Genomic DNA, 18,067 nt, shown 5'->3' with positions numbered 1-18,067 from the left:
CATGGTGCTCACCTCTTGAGTTCCCACTCCCAGCCGAGTACCAATATCATCATCTCCTCCGATAACCTCACCACATCTGCCGTCTGCCGTCTGCCGTCTATAGTAAGCAGTCCCACCACATACATATGCGGCCGGCTTCTTTTCTGGCCGCTACAGACGAACCCAGACCACCGGACCTAGTCCGTCCCGCTTCAATCCATCTCGACCAGTCATGAAAAAGACACGGGAATCGAACAAGCTTTTAGACTTTGGTAAGTCTTTGCTAGCACTATGTAATTAGTGATCCATCATCAGGCTTTTCCCTTCTCTCTTGTCGATCATCGTATATCGAACCATCCGATTCTTTTATCGGGGCGGAACTGAAAGACGGGAGAGAGACGAGAGCCGAGAGCCTCGACAAGGACATGCACAATCAATATTGACCAAGATCCCTGTATCAAACATTAACGGCGGCGGAACCATCGGTGCAACGTCTTGGCACCATTATTTGATCACTGACCATACGTAGACATTCCATGGATGCTGGGCCTATTTAGCAGTTCAACCCTACCAGCCGGGCACTTTTTTAATGGCTGACTTGTCACAAGTTCACTCTCACTCAAAGCAAAGACCCTGAGTTACATGCAATTGGTTTACTTGTCCTTGACCTGGACTGGGCTGACAAGGGTGGAGGAGTGTTTGACACGAAACTACCGAGGCATGTATTTCTTATTGCCGCAATATCATGTCAACACATGCAGATTCTAAACAAAGGGGAAACGTAAAAGGAAATACGTATCGACGGAGCGAGTCATCAACTAGACCGGAGCTAAGAAGGAAAAGGCAGAAAAGAAAAAAAAGAAGAAGGGAAAAAATCCCGATCTGTTCGGAGAATGGATAAAATGGTTTGGGCCTGTGGAACGGATGCGTGGAACTCACCCTCCCACATCAAGAAATGCCCATGACGATCGGCGAGATCTAGAACGGTCTGTTTTACCCACGCCTTGAGCTCAAAGTCAAAGGCCCCGCATGTCTTCAGCTCCCCCTGTCTATTCGTGAGAATGGCTGTCTCCAGAGAACACGGTCTCGAAGTCTGCCCCTGGTCTTGGCTTGCCTTGTTGACCTTGAATTTTGGCGCCAAAAAACGCCCAATCTTTAAGCCTCTGGTGTTGAATCGTGAATACTCGGACCGAGTTTCGGGGTCTTGAAATTTTCGTGAGGCAAAGATCAAGGTAACGTTGGTTTTGCGTCTTTCTCTCTCCTCCGCTGGTGATGGTCTATTCGGCCGAGTTGGAGTTGGTATCAAGAATAATCCTCCGGTAGCTCGGCTGCCCCATGCTCATGATTCGTCGCATGGAATTTCCAAAAGCGAGGCGGTGTGGATACTGTTCAGTAAAATCCATGACTTCTGACGGCTTCCTCCCGTGTAAGCCATCCCGTTATTGCCGTGACGGCGGAGTCTCCTCTCGAGTGACGATGTGGCTGGTTCAAGTGCATTCTTTCCGGGTTTTATGGCTGGCTTGGTGTTGATAGCCGACACCAGTCAGGGGGTTTAGTCAATATGTTGATATTCTTGTGGGAGTTTCTCAGTAGTGGCCGATAATACGCGGAAGCCAGTGGTTCTCTTGTTCTCACTAACAATTAAGTTGGGACCCTGATAACCAAGTATGCTGTCTTCTCTTTATGTCCTAGCTCCTGTGAAAGGTCGTTGATAGTCAGGGCATAGCACATGGTGTGGTCAGTCTGAAAGCCCGGACCAGAGTCGGAACTACCTATTTTGGGTATTACCATCGCGAGTTGGGAATGCCCTCATTTTGATCCAAGGTTTTAGACTCGAGCTGTTCATGACATGATATGATCCGGTTAAAAGACGTGACTCTGCTGCAGAGTAATCTGTGGGTTGCATAATGTCATCACTGTTGCTATTGTTAGCCGCCAGCTGACCGATAATGTTCACAAATGACACATTTCGTAGTATACAAACTCAGAATGTTACACCTTGAATGTTAAACAGCCTCGATCTCGGATAATCGGTATATGGAGATGCCACAACTGAGGCCATTTCCATAGAGACTCGACTGACAGATGGTAACGGGCGGCTAAATCTGGACGAATCTGGCCAAGAACCAACATAAAACACCCGTTCTTTCCGTTCTTGCGGTAGATCACAGGAATTGAATCTGCGAGCACTTGACGGCAAAGAATTGGCGGTTCCCAATCCCTGCGACTCTCACTCAAGAGCACATCTTCAACCGTTTTCTTGTGCCCTGATTGGCCAGCCAGCCACATGAGGTTGCATCTCCAACCTCCAACTCAACCAATCGGGCTACTCCATCACTATCGGGCATCTCATGATTTCCACCCGGGCGCTTAACAGAGGAGACGAGTGGTGATAGCACCTCACTTCTCTGATCTGATTGGCCCACGCCGTTGATGCTCATCCTCGAGATGCAGTGATTGGCATCAGAGTATCACTCCAGGCGCCCTCTCACAGGCTGGCTACAGGTCCTTCACGCAGCATCACAGCGGCTTTTCTCACCTCGAGAGCCTCTCACAGCTGTCCAACATGGGGGCCCCTCTCAGCTGATGGCCACCTCCAAGGCCCTTAAACGGCTGCTCACCCCGCCCTGGCCGCCCAGGAATGCTTCTTACATCTTTATTGAATTGAGCTGCCGGTCAGCAAAGACGAATTTGGCGGTCTCAATCAGGACTCTGTACGATATCGCATGTGGAACAGTTTATAGCTGCTACCAGCAGCCGACACAGCGCAACATTGAACTCCAACGTCACCAAGCAATCAGATCAGATCAGATCAGATTAAATCGCCAACATGAAGTTCCCAACCTTCAAACGCTCTCAGCAAGAGCACACAGACAAACCAGCCAAGGCCAAGAATTACCGCGTCTTATTCCGGAAATGGCCTCGCGTATCGAGAAAGGGAACATGGTGGTTAATGCCTCTTGAGCTGATTGGAATTGTCCCTGCTCTGGTCATCTTTGGCATCTCTCAACCAAATCTCTACCGTACCGATATGTGGCAGATTGGTTGGGAGCATGATCCTCCTCTCAACTCGAACCCGGCTAGAGTTCTCTATGCTTATGCCAATTATCAGCCTCAACCAAAGATTGCTCTCATCTGGACACGAACGTGAGTGTACCTCTAACTGTGCCTAAGGGATTGACTAACATGAACAGCTTCACCAATTTCAATGTCGCCATCTCGATCATCTCACTCTTCTTCCTCCTCGGCAAGCTTACTGCCTTTATCATGAGAGTTTGGTACCCCATCTTCGCCACTTTCATCAATACCAGCATGGTCGCTCTCTACACAGTCTGCGTCTACGGAACAATTGGACCTGACTACACTGATTCACGATATCCTGCTCCTGCAGCTTGGTACTACCGTATTGGGTGCGATATTGCCAAGCCATATGGAAAGTACAAGAGCTGCATGATTGCTCGATACTCGCTTGTAATTGGTGTTTACATGCTGTAAGTGGTCTATAGTATTTGCATATGCCTTAACTTTACTAATACTGATTTAGGGCGATCTATCTCTGCAATCTGGCATTCAGCATCTATGCCATGCTTCCCAATAAGATCAACGATGTTTCGGATGACGACGACGATGAAGATGGATCTACGACTTCGGAGCCGAAGGGAGGTGTTTGGGAGATGCACAACATGAAGACCCCCAGTATTCGAGCGATGCCGTATACTCCTCGAACACAGGCTTTCCACACTCTGGATCGCCAACTGCCACTGCGATCTCAGCAAAACAGATACTATGGTTGAAGAAGTATTAGGACGAAATTTAGGATATGTCATGAGGGGACCACTATCATTAATGAGCATTGGGTGTTTGGAGTTAAGGATGATATACCAAGGAACATACATAGCCCAACGAGGCTCAACTTCCATTAACTGTTATTCATATATGAATCTGATAATTCACTGAGATTTACATGAGCTATCCGTCGCGCAGAATTGCCTATTTCGTAACACGGCCCGGTCGATTGGTGAAATACGGGGAGAGCTTGAATAGCTCCATAAGAATTGCCGGTGCATATGCTTCTAGGCTGAAGCACGTTAAGAAACTGCAAGGTCTGACTCACCATTGAACTATTTGAGGTTAATTAATCGGCCTTTGGTAATAACATGCCGATATCTCTTGTGCCGGTCCCGCCGGAGCCGATAGTGGTCGAGATACCGGCTCCGGGAGCTTTAGTCAACCCCACACAAGCTTGCTTAACAAGACGTCACCCCGCCATCACCAACCTCGATCCGTCATCGGCATCAGTGAAACTCCACGTCTTGGCCCTTCATCTCTTCAATTGATTGATTGTATTGTGTATTGGGCTTTTGTCGAGACTGAGTTGAGATATCAAGATGGCTCTTCTTCAACGATTGGCCGCTCCATCGCGAGGAGCTCTGCGTCAATCTCCAGTTATCTCGTTGATGATCACAAGGAGAGCTTCCAATGTCGCTCCCCCAAAGGTACACATCTTACAGTCTAAATGATTGACCATAGAACTAATTTCGTGTAGCTCAAAGACCCATCACTTCTCAAGCAGGATGTTTGTTATGTCAATGGTGAATGGGTCAAGGCCGGCTCCGGCAAGACATTCGAAGTCCATGGTGAGCTTCACCCTCTCACTTATCAATCTTATATACTCACAGTCTAGATCCTTCCACTGGCAAACTCATCGGAACATGCCCCGAATTCAACTCCAGAGATACCCAATTAGCCATTGCCGCTGCTGCAGATGCGTTCCCTTCATTCCGCGCCAAGACCGGCCGTGAGCGCTCAAAGCTATTGCGCGCTTGGTATGATCAAATGGCCGCCAACGCTGAGGATATCGCAAAGATTATTACCTGGGAGAATGGAAAGCCCATCGCCGATGCCAAGGGTGAGACCACATATGCTGCAAACTTTCTCGAGTGGTTCAGTGAGGAAGCACCACGAGTATATGGTGATACAATTCCTAGCTCGGTTCCTGGAAACCGTGTTTGGACCATCAAGGAGCCCGTTGGAGTCTGCGGCCTCATCACACCGTAAGTTAGTTTCACTCTTGCAAGACTCATAACTGACATTTTTAGATGGAACTTCCCTGCTGCCATGATCACACGAAAAATCGGACCAGCCCTGGCAGCAGGTTGCACGGTCGTCGCAAAGTCCCCTGCCGAAACACCATTTACTTCACTCGCCTTGGCCGAATTGGCTCACCGCGCAGGCATCCCCAAGGGTGTCGTTAACGTCGTGACCTCACACGAAAACACACCCGAGCTCGGCGAGCTTCTCACATCTGACCCTACTATCCGCAAGGTCTCCTTCACAGGATCCACCGGTGTTGGCAAGCTTCTCATGAAGCAGTCTTCCGGCACTCTTAAGAAGCTCTCCATGGAGCTTGGTGGCAACGCCCCTTTCATCGTCTTCGATGACGCTGATGTGGATGCTGCTGTGGCTGGAGCTATCGCGTCCAAGTTCCGATCTTCAGGCCAGACCTGTGTCTGCGCCAACCGAATTTATGTCCAGCGCGGAATCTACGATGAGTTCGTGTCCAAGTTTACCGAAAAGGTCAAGTCTTTCAGTGTAGGCAACGGTTTTGACCAAGGCGTTACACATGGACCTCTGATCCACGATCGAGCTATTGAGAAGGTTGAGGCTCATGTCAAGGATGCTGAGAAGAAGGGTGGAAAGATCACCATCGGAGGCAAGCGACTCAACGACCTTGGCTCCAACTTCTATGCACCCACTGTCATTCGTGACATGACCCCTGAGATGGACATGGCCTCACAAGAGACCTTTGGACCTGTCGCCGGTCTCTTCCCCTTCGAGACAGAGGAAGAAGTTGTCAAGATGGCCAACAACACCGAGGTTGGTCTGGCAGGCTATTTCTTCTCCCGGGATATTGAGCGTGTGCACCGCATTGCTGAGTCTCTTGAGGTTGGTATGGTTGGAGTCAACACTGGTATCATTTCCGACGCTGCTGCGCCTTTCGGTGGTGTCAAGGAGAGTGGGTTCGGTCGCGAGGGCTCCCTATATGGAATCGGAGAGTATCAGATTACAAAGATGATTACATATGGAGGCATGGGCAAGCCCCTTCAGTCATAAGCTGATGAGCATGTCCAATGCATGAGTTTAGTATGGTATGTAATAAAGAATGAAGCTGTCACCTACAGACAGAACAATGCATTTGCACACACCGAATGCTAGTCCATGGAGTAGTTTGTCCTGCAACTTGGTTTCTATATATTGAAGATAAGCTTTATAGGTGCCTTTCTTTTGCTGTCAGCACTTCAGTAGCTTTGCAGGAGAACACTATTATAAAAGGGTTTGAATCAGCTTTCACAATATGTAAGATGAAACAACACAATCGAACCGTGATCTACATCATTAAGAGCGACAGAATGAGGTAACCACTACAACTTCTTACAATACTAAGGAACGCTCAAGCCAGCAACTACCTACTGACAGTGGCTACTGTCAAGTATCCAACAGCATTTTACCTCCGCCTACCTCCTTCATCAATTCACCATTTCCATCCTATGACTTATCCTCGCTCTACTCTCCTTCACCCGCGGGATATGCCAGCGCAGCGTAAGTCAATGACAGTTCTAACGCAGGCCAGAAGTGAACATATCAGCCGCACATTGCACCTACTAAACAAGTGACGACTTCGGGATAATTGCGCTACTTGTAGCCTGCAAGCCTTAAATGGACTTGAGCCCGGAAAAGAGACTGGGTATGCTGGGATGGTTGATATTTGCCTCCATTACCGGTAAGAATACCACTTACTCTGCTTCCGGGCTTCCTACATGCACAATTGATTGTGACTCCTGGACATTGTCTTGAGCTCCAGCGCTGGTGGAGAAGGATAAATGCACTGCCCTTCTGCGCTTCGTCGGAACAGCCTACGGATCCTTCCATGATTAGCTCGGAAGCTCGACGACTCCCGCAGGGCTTTCTTAAGGTCGGATTACTGGGGTTGGGGGTCACACTGCTCAGTCGCCAAGCACTCTTCCTTTCCAGATTCTAAAGAAGGACTCGACAGCCAAAAATTATGGCTCAAAACACCAAGTCGAAGGCGGTGATGCTTCCCCTTATGCAAAGAAGCCCAAGCATGGCTTCTGTAAAACTGGTTGTTCTTCGCATCCAACAATTCACCGCATTCGTCGTGCTGCCATCCCAATTTTACCTTTGAGCCTACCTCTCGAGCCTCAAGATATCTTTTCAAGAAATGGTGATCCTTTATTCGTTAAGTCGAGCCTGTGTTCTTCCTTCTTGCTTGCTTGCTTGCTTGCTTGTTCAGAAAGACATTGCACTTGTTGATATCATTGCACGTCGAACAGCAACCGAACCGTACTGGTGATAGACATGCCTACATCAATCCGAGGATGGAATCGTACCGGCGAGCTTGGAATGATGTTGACATGATAGACTTGAACTTATCTCAGACCGGCTTCGGGACCAATCTCGCTCGAGATGACCCTCAATGGGAACTTACGAGCTGCTCAGGCCTACGAAAGAGACTGCCGATTCTGCCCGTGCAGTATCTGCGAGACCTCTAGCACTCACGAGAGTGTGACCTCAGGCACCTTCAAAAACCTTGTCTTAGCTAGTACCCTCATTGCCAGAAAGAACAATTGACGCATTTGTGAACGGAAAAGGCCACAGGTTTGAACCCTGCCACGATGAGCGTGATATTCTGCAACCTGGTTTCTAAAAGTCAAAGATAAGCTCTGTGGTGCCTTTATTGCTTTTCAGGAGAAAACCATTATGAAAGGCTTGGAGGATCACTGTTACATGTATATAGAGTTCGCTTTACATCACGATGTTTCCATTATCTTTGCATTTTCCACTTCTGGTCCAGATTCTGCTCAGTCATGATCTGTCCCTTGCTTTGTCCGGTGGAACATAAACAGTATTGTGCTTATTGCAAACGACTATATGGTTCTTGTAAATTGAGATATCTCCTCCAACAATGCCCCTCCTATACATAACATACCAAGAAGTACTTGCTATATGCATCGAATTGGTACCAAGTTCATAGGTGGCATAAGATACAGTGCGAATGCATTGCTCAGCATCTGCAGCCTACTATCGTGTGGTTTGCATGAGGTTGAAATAAACAATTACCGATTTGCCTTCTATAGAAGTTGCTCCTGCCATGATGACTTTCAAGTTCAGATTTAACCAATGAACTCGTTTTGCACCAGCCTTACACGAGTCGTAGAGACCCACAACTACCCCGCAAAACGCAAAATCTTGAGTCATCAGCCAAAAATCGAAGACGGTCAGTGTCTCAACACCAACATATCATGTATCACGCTGATCGTGGCAGGGTTCGAACCTGCGGCCTTTTCCGTTCACAAATGCGTCAATTGTAAAGGAAACATGATAACCACTACACCACACGACCTGGTTAAAGTAATCCGTGTCTTATTGCAATACTTAACTGACAGCTTGCAGAATGGCCAGCATGACAAGCAGTGATGTCCTGTTCATAGCATATGCCGTAAATGTCCTATGAAAGTGTTTGACGAGCGCCTCCTAGAGTAAGTGAGAAAACGATCAAGTCCACTCGGTCTGTTGTCTGCAAAATTCAATGTCATTGAACCACCCGGGCATCATAAACGAGGAGTTTAAAAGGAACTACCTTTAGTCAACGGCCTTCCAAAGGTTGTCCTAAAATTATGCTAAGCTCTGTTAGTTTAAGCCGTTCTATCGTTAAGGATTGAGGTCATGTCAGTTCACCATCTGCTGCCAGATTGAGTCGAATTACTTTCAGGAGTAGAGCTGTGAGACCGACTAACAGCTTTCAAACGAAGCTGCCCGCTTCTCACTTCCGTCTTTACATCAGACGTATAGAAATTTCTTATGATCAGCTGAATGTTTATTGTAATATCTATAATTCAGTATGACTTATTTACATCTCATTTGGCCCGTAGCTACTATTTGGGTGATGTCCATCGATGTCCATCCCCAGCGCTTATCTTATCACTCACAACCAGGTCCTGATCTGACGTCGTGCAGGAATTTCGACCATCACTTAAACTCCCAACACCAGAAACGACATCTCACAACACGAACTCACCACAATGGCAATGTCAAAAGCCAATGGTACTCTACGAACATGCCTGCGGCAACTCGTGCGCTCAGAGGGGTACGGCCCGTCTCACAATATTCTCATCATGCAATTGACTGACCAAACCAGCCCAGCTCCCCTCCGATCGATAGCCGCTACACCCCGCGTCTTCAGCACCTCTCCCTCTCTGCTCAAGAAGCGCAAGATCACAGCCCCTAGCAACAGCCCTAACAGCGCCAATGCGAAGGCAGCTGCAGGCTCTATGAACAAGGCGGAGTTCGATACTGCAAAGGTGCCGATGCCGGATCCGGAAGATCCCCTCGATTTTACAGCTGTTATTGCTGCGTATGCTCCTATTGATGCGCACTTCAAGACCCAGCTGGCGGGTATGATCCATGGTGGACGATTCAATCCTACCAATTTGGGATCGCTGCCTGTGCCCATGAAGGATCATGACGGCAATGATGTGACATTCCCTCTACGAGAGCTGGCGCAAGTCGTTCCTCGATCTGGTCGGGCTATTTCACTGCTCGTAAACGACAAGGAGTACATCAAGCCTATCATGTCAGCGGTGCAAGCAAGCCGTGAGTTCAACCAACAACCACAGCGGTCAGAGGACAACGAGCTTGAGCTTCTTCTCAAAGTGGAGCTCGAGCGCAAGGACGACGTCGAGCGACGAATCAAAGAGACAGTACAGCACTGGAAGGACCGTATTCGCAATGCTAGATCTAGACATGAAAAGACACTCAAGGACTGGAAAAAGTCGGGCACTGTCCTCCCCGACATTGTCAAAAAGGCCGAGAAGGAGCTTCAAAAGGTACAAGACAAGAAGATGAAGGAAATCGACCAGGAAGAAGCACAGACCATCCGTCAACTATAGATGGTAATTGTATGATAGATTCAGAATATTGTAGTATTACATATCGTGACAAGTGTACACTGATCTTAAGATCTAATCTTTTAAGCGCGCGCCTTTCCACCCTTCCCAGCAGCAGGCTTCTTGGCCAAAAGCGACGTCAATTTCGTCTCAAAGGAGTTGACATCGTTGGTAGAGTAAGTCTCGGCCCTGAGATGCCATGAGCGAGAGAGACCAACAGGGTCTGAAGCGAACTTGGGTGTCTCATGTTGACCCTGAACAGCCCGCTTTGTGATGACCTGACGAATAGCCTCTTCGGTGTCGGTGATGATGGGGCCTGTGGATTCTTTGCCTTCTGCCTTGAGCTTCTCCTGGAGGTACTTTTCGGTAGCCTCCTTATCTTTCGGGTCGGCAAAGAAGCGAACACCATTGGTCTCAATCTCAGAGGCGTAATATTTGGGCTGGAAGGTGTCTGGTGCACCGACATGATCCGCTGTGCCGAGGACACTGAGGTTCTGAAGAACTGCAGCCGATTTTCCAGAGGCGGAATTCGGTGCAAGGGGCGCAAATTCGTTGATAGATTCGAGTGTGAGAGATGGTCTATATTCCGAGGTGATGCCGAATCGAATGTTATCGTCAAAGGACTTCTCATCAGGATCCAATGTGTTGAACTCGTTTCGGTCGATCCTCTTCTTATCCTTGTCCTCTTCATCCCTTGGTCGTCGATCGTTGGTTCTTCCACCTCGGCCACGAGCACGACCTCCACGACCGCCTCGTCCTCTGCCCGCACCGAAACCACCACGACCTCTTGTTGGTGAAGAGGTTCGAACAGGTGTAGAGGATCGATCCTGAGCTGATGATCCTCCCCTAGCAAGTCCACCTCGACCTCTGTACATAAGACCACCTCTTCCACGAGCTTCACCGCGCCCTCTGAGACCCCCACGTCCGCGCAGGGGCATGCTCTTTATATCGATAACCTTGGGACCAGCAGCCGGGCTTCGAGGCGGCCTCGGAGTGCTGGGGCTTGGGCCATCGGCTGCCTGGAACTGCGTTGTTGAGAATTGGCGGGCGTAGTTTCGAAAAGCATCCGAGACCTGCTCGAGCTCTGGCCTTGTCCGGCTGCACACCGAACGGAAGGCGTGGCGTTGCATTTTGGGGTGGTTGTCTGATGTGGTGAAGCTGATTGTCTGTGGTTTCGACGATCAATTTTCGTCGCAACTCGATGACTAAGCATTTCACCCCGCATTGGCCAATCATCAACATCACATTCGATTCACTGTATGTCATATAGAAAAGCATAAACATATTCATAGGAACTGCCTGTAATCAATTCCTGGTGCTATGCACAAATCAAGATCTTGGATCTTGCTATTAGCCCATAATACTCTATAAGGCATCCTTCCCAATCCTCCAATCAACCATTTACAAGTGCGCCTCAAGTATAGGCCAACCTTTCCCAAACTCCAAAGCGTATACACAGCGGCGCTATTCTGGGATTTGTGTACCGATTCAACCATTTCAGGTCTTTTGATTAGGACAGTTACGTCCGTCACTCGGAACAGAGCCGCGACCTTGCGGCTGTCACACCGTGGTACTGGCAACTGTATACTGAGTGTGCTTGTTCTCGGCACCCAAACCCATTCTGACCTTTTCATACTCTAGTTCAAGAGTCGATCTGTTTGCGCTGCTCATTCCGGTGAAATTGGACAGCAATGTCCGGGTCGCCCTCGGATTGCCGTAGTTCGTTAAATGAATGTCTCAATAGAGGAAGTAACATAAAAATCGGATTCGTATTTGTAATGTATACTATTACACGCTCTGAGGTTGGACCATAGCGGGCTGTGGCAATGATTAGATAGGTTTTAAAGGTGCTTGTTTGTGGAACATACCGGACTGTTGAGCATGTGCTGTCGCTTGTTTCGGCTCTTCTTGATATGACTCTTCAGAGCGCTTGAGTCAAGAGGCTTAAGGAGCTCAAAGCTGCAGAGCAGCTCCGCAGATACCGACATAACAGCGCCCCAGTTGTCGAATTCACCGCAGTACTATACGAGTTAGCCGGATATCCGAGGAGGTGCGGAGATGGGTAACTCACATTGGGGGCACTAAAGACTGTTACCAGAACCCTATCATTGAAGAATTCATAGCCATCTTCAACGACCATGTGCGCACGGCAAATAAGATCAAAATCATGCACTGCCAAAAATTCGGTAATGACTCGTTTGCCAAAACAATAACTAACACCTCTCTCGTTGGCTTCCCAATCTTGTTCCATGTCTGCGGGGTCAGACCAAAGAAGATCGTTTAGTAGTCCATAATCGGGGACGTCTGTTGGTCGAGCAATGTTTCGAATATCGTCCATGTGAACTAGCGCAGGTGAAAGTCCTCCATGAACGCAGAAGATCTTGCCCGCGACAATGGCAGCAATGGGTAGAGTGTTAAAGCAGTCAATAAACGTCTTCCAGATTTTGACATTGCACCTTCGCTTGCATTCATCGTAGAAGCCATAAACTCGCGTGACATTGGCGCACTCGTGGTTTCCGCGGAGGAGGAAAAAGTTCTCGGGGAACTTGAGCTTATAGCAGAGGAGTAGCAGAATAGTCTCCAGCGACTGCTTACCTCGATCAACGTAGTCGCCGAGGAAAAGGTAGTTCGAGTTAGGGGGGAAACCACACATCTCAAACATTCGGATAACATCGGTATACTGGCCGTGGACATCACCCACGACCTTTACTGGGGCATCCAACTCCAAGAGAGCAGGCTGTGACAGCAAGACTTCCCTAGCCCTCTGACAAATGGCAACAATCTCGGCATTCTTGAGGCAGACGCTCTTGGTGACCTTCCCAGCATAACCCGCATCCAAGAGTCGCTTAATAAAGTCATCGAGATCGATATCCTTAATCTCAGACATGGCGACATTGGAGTTTCCGTCTGTCTTGGACTCAGCAGAAGGGCTGTTGACTGGGTTAATGGTGTTTTCTCGCTTCACCAGAATAGACTGGCCTGGAGCTTGCATATGCGCAGTAGCTCCAGCGTTGACAGACGGAGGTTGGTCAGAAACATGATCAACCTCTCCCGACGCTTGCGCGGCGCTCACATCGTGGGCACCGCCCTTGGTGTTTCCTTGAACAGGAGATGGAGGCGGTTGATCGTCTCCAATAGCCGAATCTGCGAGGGCCGATTCGGGTGCTGACATGTCTGACGCAGAGGTGTTTAGCGGAGGAAGCTCACTGCGGCTCAGTCGAGAAGAGCTTGAACGTCCATGCCTACTGGATCGTCGCTCCTCAGTCTTTGTTTCGGTCGCAGTGTCACCATTGGATAGAACCTGTGAGTTCCTAGGACTATCGGACTTGCTACCACGAATCTTTGAGCCTAGAGATCGAAACGAGCGGGACGATTCCTTGGTGTCAGATCTGCTGAATGATGGGTAAGACTGGAGGGGTCCATCAGGCCCGGCCGAGCCGGAGCCTTTGGAGTTGGATCCGCCTGGAGTGGAGTTGTTGTTTCCCATGGTATTGCTTCCCGCGATCAACAGTGGTTATCCCAAACTTCACTGGTGATGGGCGGTTCGATTCGTAGCGATTCCCTTCGGCGCGACTAAGGTTGAGCTTGGATCAAGGGAGATGTTAGGGAGGGTGAAAGAAGCGATCGAGAGTTAAGAAGAAGGAGGAGGAGGAGCGGCGACGACTCCTTGATGCGTCCGTTTTGGGCAGTTTTGGAAGATGCTTCAGGTTGAAGCACGAGATGTTGAAGTGAGTCTGCGGGTGGATTTTGCGGCGTGATGACGTCGTGGGGAGGCCTGTTAACGCCGGGATGAGGCCGGAGACGATACAAAAGGCGAACGGAACGAGATCGGAGATAACGCTGAAATAGCAAAGGCCGAATTCGAATCTGGAAAGAGTCCACGTTAGGCTGAGTCACACTTGAAGAGGTTGACGCTGAGTGAAGATTGCGTATGGCAGGGTTGCTGCGCATTTCAAGTGTTGACGAGGCAGGTGAAAAAAATAGGTATAGCCACAGTGTGGAGGACCAGGTGGACTTACATGGAGTGGAGGAAGGTATCGGAGGTACTGTACAAGACAAACTAACAGCAAAAGCAAGTGAAGTAATCGTAAGATGAGATTGAATGAAAAATCAGATTGCCAAGGCGTTTAAAGGCAAAACGTTGAGTGTCAGGTGTTGGTGGAAGACGGTATCGGTATCGTTATAGGTATAGGTATAGGTACAGTTTGTAGGTGCTACAGTGCTGTAGAGGCGATGGAGCAAGATATACAGCGGGCGGAGTAGTTCGCATGCGATGACGTCGATAGAGTAGAAAGGACGATAAGTCGAGTGCCTGAATCAGACACTGACGCAAATAACGATAGGCTCAATTGTCAATTGCAGCGTATGAGGGCCTAGAGTTTGTTGTGAAAGAGGAAGAAACAATGGATCAAGTGTGTTGCGGAAGTGGAAAGATAAGTCAACTAGAGGTAGAAGTAGAGGTAAGGTAGTGGTAGTCTCGTCTCGGCAAGGTATGTACACACTAACACCTCCACCTGGACCTTGTTCCTTACCCCAAGTCTCTGACTCTCGCTCACTCACAAAGCAAAGCAAAAAAAAAAAGGCCAAGACGAGATGAGGAGTCAAGTTGAGCCCGGTTGAGAGCTTACAGCGCGTAGTAGAGCAACGGAGCGGAGCCGGATAAGGTCAATTTGGAAGCGAAGTGGCGGATGGAGATGCTTGGACAGGCGCAGGCTATGGAATAAGGTTCCACACCCTCTTCTCTTGTTTGTCGGACAGAGTTCAGTGATTTCGAACTAGGGCGTCTTGTGGTTAGTGATAACAGTTCAGTTGACGTCTTGAGAGGATCATTGGACGGAGCTGACTTCGTCGTATTGAGGTCACTCGAGACAAGACAAGACGACAGACAGACAGCAACAGAGGCCAAAAAAAAGACTGAAACAGAAGCTCAATGACAAGCACTGAAGCCAAGACTGGTTCGTCCGGGGTGGTTCTTGATCGGCGCCCAATGGAGGGGAGGCTCAGCAATGCGAGGTTGGGCGTGAAGCAGGGGTATCAAGCGATTGCTTGGACGATACGTGAGAATGTGGGAGGGCCAAGCTTGACAAGACTTGATAAGAGTAAAGATTCTCACCAAGTTGTCTATTCTCCGCTGTTTCCTCTGACTTGATATCCTCGGCATTCGTCCTCCGCATAAACCTGTCATATGGCGGTTTTCTATGGTAGTCGTCTCATTATCTTTGGGTCTCGGGACCTGAACCGGAGACTCGAGACAGATTTGGATTGGTAAGATCTAATCTGGACCTCTATAAAAATCGACATGGATTGATTCGTCACCAAAGACTACGAAATGCAACGGCTTCAAGGCCCGGGCCCCCTGATAACTAGCCCGAATCCCTGGAGATTGACACTCAGACTGACCTGAGTTGGAGACAACCGTTGGCACGTGCGAGAGCTTGTTCTATCTCGACCATTCACTGATTCGAAACAAACGAGAAACTCGGTCAAACATTCAGACTCTCGATCTAAATCAGTTGACATCTCCAACCACTATGTCAACTATTCAGAGCTGCTGCTGCATAATGGCCAAATGGCCAAGACTCAACCCCTCTTTCTACCATGACTGCAGACGAGAGCATAATGATGTATCAAATCACACTCTATCAGTCAGCCTTTTTGAGGCCGCCGTTCTCGCCTCCCTAGTGAACCAATAGTTCGTTACACTAGACACTACGATAACACAGTCTCTGCGCAGTGACAGCTGACTATCCCTCGTGCTTCTCTCACCGAAGACATCCCCGCGTTGGCTTGCCAGGTTGCAGCTGGTCTAATGCACACTATTCCTTTTCTGTGTAAAGGTGAACAACACCGAGGAGAAGCATCATACACTGTAACGATGTAAAACAAAACACGGTTAACAAGAAACTACTCTGACATTATGGGTTTTTGTATCTCCTATGGCACCAAATCTGGCGTACTAGCCTCGGACGATCATCCGTGCCTTCATAACCATGTAACTGCCCATTACTTCCCACCCTTCCAAAATGAACAATACTGAGCTGCATCGTCAATCCTACCCTAAGGACGGACACTCTTGGTTCCGCCGACCAACCTCATTCTGCGGTAGTTGCTCTCCTATTCTACTTCTTCACCGCAGCTAGCTGTGGCAGCTTATTCGCACGCCACCGTGGCCTTGCAGAGAGTCATCTCACTGTCGTAGTTGCAGCCATCGGCGTTTCCAATCTTGATGAGCATCGGCGAGACGAAGAATCTAACGATTGTCTAGGAGGAAAGTTCATTGGTGTGTGCGAGTGATTCCATCTGATTTGCGACGAAACACTGCAGTGTCTTAGACTGTCCATCTTGGGGCCAGCGAACCAAAAAGATCGCTTTGGAGCTCATCAACATCTCGTCTAGGTCCAGTGCAGCCTCAAGGATGGCCTTCATCTCTTGGTGGAAGTCAGTTCCCGACTTGTCTGCGGTGATGTTGCAGAATAGCTTCAGTCTATCGACTTCACTGCGTGCCTCGCGTCTGAAGGCGTGTTGGTCACGTCGAAGAAGTGTCCAAAGAGTGCTGTGCCCTGGGCAAACCACCTCGCTATATGTCGAAGCGTTGGTCCTGGGCGCGAAGGATTGTCAACTTCTGAAGCAGATTCTACAAGACTCGTTAGCTATATCATGTGCCATCTAGCAACGAAGTCCGAACTAACCGAGAAATGCAGCTCGCATGGCCTTCAGGTCAATGTTATGACCACCACTGCAGAATTTCCTTCCGGTCGTGAAGACACTCTCAACGATAGTTCAAATATAAGCGCCGATGAGAAAGTTCTTATAATCATCGACGACAAGCAGTTTGCGCCAGGCTGTGGAGACCTCATCCAATCGGGTTCTGGTCAACTTGTCTGATGGCACTTTCGTCTGACACTTGGCCAAGACACTTGCCAGGGAGCGAATGTTATATTCGAGCTGTTTCCACTTGCTCCGAATTTCTTGATCTGATACCTTGGCTGATCCTGTCCAGTTAACGCCGTCAGCGAGTCGTCGCAGCTCGTCTCGCGCCTTGACAGCCTCGTCAACCTTGGCGTTCGCCTCCTGCAACTGCTTCTTGATGGCCTCGTGCTCGAGCTTCAGCTGTAGGTGCTGACTTTCGACGTCAGCAAGTCGTTTGTAAGCTTTCTGAAGACCGTGACTCAAGTCTGAGCCTTGGTTTGTTGATGGGTGTGTGATCCACTGATTTACGATGGCCCCGATATTGTTGGCAATGTTGGATAGACGGTCCGCTGCTTGTTGAAGCGCAGATCGCTGTGCCTCCGCTCGTCGATCAGAAACCTGTAGAAATTGGTTCACCCGTCCCTCCTGTATCCGAAGGAATCCATCGATTGCAAGGGGATCAGCAAGGTTCCCAAAACCCTGGACGTAGGTATTGCCATGCTGTCCTGGGCCGCCTTCAGGGCTACTGACGTCGACAAGAGGCCCGGATGCATGAGATTGGTGAGGGTATCTAGCAGCAGCTGCTGCATGAGGAGTCCTATCATGCATGCTGAGCTGGCTGTGCCCTCCTGCTTTGAGATTCGTGCTCAATAGTCTTATGAAGCTTGGCCAAAGATGGCTTCTGTCGAGGTTTCTCAGTAAAAGCTCACCCCCGATGTATTTAACAAGAAGACGAGATACTTACAAAATCTCAACTTGCAAGCAAATCAGTATTCCGAAAGAGACGACGCAGGAGGTGAAAGCAATGCTATGAGAACACTTGGCTGCAGAGCAAGGTCAAAGCACAGGGCGTTTTATAGTACTACTCCCACAGTTCTCGCAAAACCATAGAAGGATCAGTTGAATAAAGAAGATAGGAGAAGGGAAAGAATCAATAATATGTAAAAACCTTGGAGTTCGCTCCAGAAAAGCTTTAGTGCCGACAGGAGGTGCATCAACACCTTGGCAATGAAAGAGATATGTGTGACACAAGCAAACGCACTTTACCCAGGCATCCATATCTCTATGATAAATGTATAGGGTTACTACCAGAAGCACTGATGAGTTCCGTCACTGCACGCATTCGTCATAAACCTCCGGGCTCGTTTGTTACCTAGGTACCGACCTAAGCAGCTGGCAGACACTGCCAGTGCTGGCACTGGCAAACAAAGATT

At 48.9% G+C, this 18,067-nt stretch overlaps 7 protein-coding genes and 1 non-coding gene across 11 annotated transcripts; 4 read left to right on the top strand and 4 right to left on the bottom strand.

The window, feature by feature from the left end:
* The first annotated feature begins 2,139 nt into the window (after window positions 1-2,139).
* FOXG_00815 (uncharacterized protein) lies at window positions 2,140-3,976 on the top strand. 2 transcript variants are annotated; one of them, XM_018377401.1, is made up of 3 exons: window positions 2,140-3,126; window positions 3,174-3,470; window positions 3,524-3,976. In XM_018377401.1, exons 1-3 carry the CDS (start codon window positions 2,810-2,812, stop codon window positions 3,771-3,773), a joined length of 864 nt encoding a protein of 287 aa, XP_018233121.1. In that variant the 5' UTR covers window positions 2,140-2,809; the 3' UTR covers window positions 3,774-3,976. The 2 variants fall into 2 exon arrangements, with proteins under 2 accessions (XP_018233121.1, XP_018233122.1); XM_018377402.1 differs by having other exon boundaries at window positions 3,174-3,976.
* A 212-nt stretch (window positions 3,977-4,188) lies between these two features.
* FOXG_00814 (succinate-semialdehyde dehydrogenase (NADP+)) lies at window positions 4,189-6,327 on the top strand. Its single transcript, XM_018377400.1, has 4 exons — window positions 4,189-4,475; window positions 4,526-4,616; window positions 4,664-5,033; window positions 5,079-6,327. The coding sequence occupies exons 1-4, from the start codon at window positions 4,368-4,370 to the stop codon at window positions 6,091-6,093; spliced, it is 1,584 nt and encodes a 527-aa protein (XP_018233120.1). The 5' UTR covers window positions 4,189-4,367; the 3' UTR covers window positions 6,094-6,327.
* Window positions 6,328-8,311: 1,984 nt separating this feature from the next.
* FOXG_17955 lies at window positions 8,312-8,401 on the bottom strand. The gene has a single exon. It is a non-coding gene; the product is annotated as a tRNA-Val (tRNA).
* Window positions 8,402-8,908: 507 nt separating this feature from the next.
* FOXG_00813 (uncharacterized protein) lies at window positions 8,909-11,112 on the top strand. Its single transcript, XM_018377399.1, has 2 exons — window positions 8,909-9,145; window positions 9,197-11,112. Exons 1-2 carry the CDS (start codon window positions 9,081-9,083, stop codon window positions 9,945-9,947), a joined length of 816 nt encoding a protein of 271 aa, XP_018233119.1. The 5' UTR covers window positions 8,909-9,080; the 3' UTR covers window positions 9,948-11,112.
* FOXG_00812 (uncharacterized protein) lies at window positions 9,873-11,158 on the bottom strand. Its single transcript, XM_018377398.1, has one exon. The coding sequence runs from the start codon at window positions 11,072-11,074 to the stop codon at window positions 10,028-10,030; it is 1,047 nt and encodes a 348-aa protein (XP_018233118.1). The 5' UTR covers window positions 11,075-11,158; the 3' UTR covers window positions 9,873-10,027.
* Window positions 11,159-11,169: 11 nt separating this feature from the next.
* Window positions 11,170-15,067, bottom strand: FOXG_00811 (protein phosphatase). Of its 3 annotated transcripts, XM_018377396.1 has the most exons (5): window positions 14,789-15,067; window positions 13,964-14,719; window positions 12,016-13,811; window positions 11,813-11,965; window positions 11,170-11,762 (listed from the first exon to the last, which is right to left on the bottom strand). In XM_018377396.1, the coding sequence occupies exons 3-5, from the start codon at window positions 13,429-13,431 to the stop codon at window positions 11,733-11,735; spliced, it is 1,599 nt and encodes a 532-aa protein (XP_018233116.1). In that variant the 5' UTR covers window positions 13,432-13,811; window positions 13,964-14,719; window positions 14,789-15,067; the 3' UTR covers window positions 11,170-11,732. The 3 variants fall into 3 exon arrangements, with proteins under 3 accessions (XP_018233116.1, XP_018233115.1, XP_018233117.1); XM_018377395.1 differs by having other exon boundaries at window positions 13,964-15,067; XM_018377397.1 differs by lacking the exons at window positions 13,964-14,719; window positions 14,789-15,067 and having other exon boundaries at window positions 12,016-13,947.
* On the top strand, window positions 14,875-15,093 carry FOXG_17954 (uncharacterized protein; the record flags this gene model as incomplete). The annotated part of the gene is made up of 1 exon (XM_018397978.1): window positions 14,875-15,093. One exon carries the CDS (start codon window positions 14,875-14,877, stop codon window positions 15,091-15,093), a length of 219 nt encoding a protein of 72 aa, XP_018233114.1.
* Window positions 15,094-16,724: 1,631 nt separating this feature from the next.
* Window positions 16,725-17,462, bottom strand: FOXG_00810 (uncharacterized protein; the record flags this gene model as incomplete). Its single annotated transcript, XM_018377394.1, has 1 exon — window positions 16,725-17,462. One exon carries the CDS (start codon window positions 17,460-17,462, stop codon window positions 16,725-16,727), a length of 738 nt encoding a protein of 245 aa, XP_018233113.1.
* Between the last annotated feature and the right edge of the window lie 605 nt (window positions 17,463-18,067).

Source organism: Fusarium oxysporum, chromosome 1 (genome assembly GCF_000149955.1).
Source record: "Fusarium oxysporum f. sp. lycopersici 4287 chromosome 1, whole genome shotgun sequence".
Classification (NCBI taxonomy): Eukaryota; Fungi; Ascomycota; class Sordariomycetes; order Hypocreales; family Nectriaceae; genus Fusarium; species Fusarium oxysporum.
Note: the sequence above shows the minus strand (reverse complement) of the source record. Positions and strands in the feature narration are given on the sequence as shown.

Excerpts from the sequence above, each read along its gene's own strand:
- FOXG_00815 (XM_018377401.1), top strand. The coding sequence starts at position 2,810 with ATGAAGTTCCCAACCTTCAAACGCTCTCAGCAAGAGCACACAGACAAA. Across the intron at positions 3,127-3,173 it reads GCTCTCATCTGGACACGAAC|CTTCACCAATTTCAATGTCG; the intron begins GTGAGTGTACCT and ends TAACATGAACAG. Across the intron at positions 3,471-3,523 it reads GTAATTGGTGTTTACATGCT|GGCGATCTATCTCTGCAATC; the intron begins GTAAGTGGTCTA and ends ATACTGATTTAG.
- FOXG_00812 (XM_018377398.1), bottom strand. The coding sequence starts at position 11,074 with ATGCAACGCCACGCCTTCCGTTCGGTGTGCAGCCGGACAAGGCCAGAG.
- FOXG_00814 (XM_018377400.1), top strand. The coding sequence starts at position 4,368 with ATGGCTCTTCTTCAACGATTGGCCGCTCCATCGCGAGGAGCTCTGCGT. Across the intron at positions 4,476-4,525 it reads CCAATGTCGCTCCCCCAAAG|CTCAAAGACCCATCACTTCT; the intron begins GTACACATCTTA and ends AATTTCGTGTAG. Across the intron at positions 5,034-5,078 it reads GTCTGCGGCCTCATCACACC|ATGGAACTTCCCTGCTGCCA; the intron begins GTAAGTTAGTTT and ends TGACATTTTTAG.
- FOXG_00811 (XM_018377395.1), bottom strand. The coding sequence starts at position 13,431 with ATGGGAAACAACAACTCCACTCCAGGCGGATCCAACTCCAAAGGCTCC. Across the intron at positions 11,966-12,015 it reads CAGTCTTTAGTGCCCCCAAT|TACTGCGGTGAATTCGACAA; the intron begins GTGAGTTACCCA and ends TAACTCGTATAG. Across the intron at positions 11,763-11,812 it reads AGCACATGCTCAACAGTCCG|CCCGCTATGGTCCAACCTCA; the intron begins GTATGTTCCACA and ends TCATTGCCACAG.
- FOXG_00813 (XM_018377399.1), top strand. The coding sequence starts at position 9,081 with ATGGCAATGTCAAAAGCCAATGGTACTCTACGAACATGCCTGCGGCAA. Across the intron at positions 9,146-9,196 it reads CAACTCGTGCGCTCAGAGGG|CCCAGCTCCCCTCCGATCGA; the intron begins GTACGGCCCGTC and ends TGACCAAACCAG.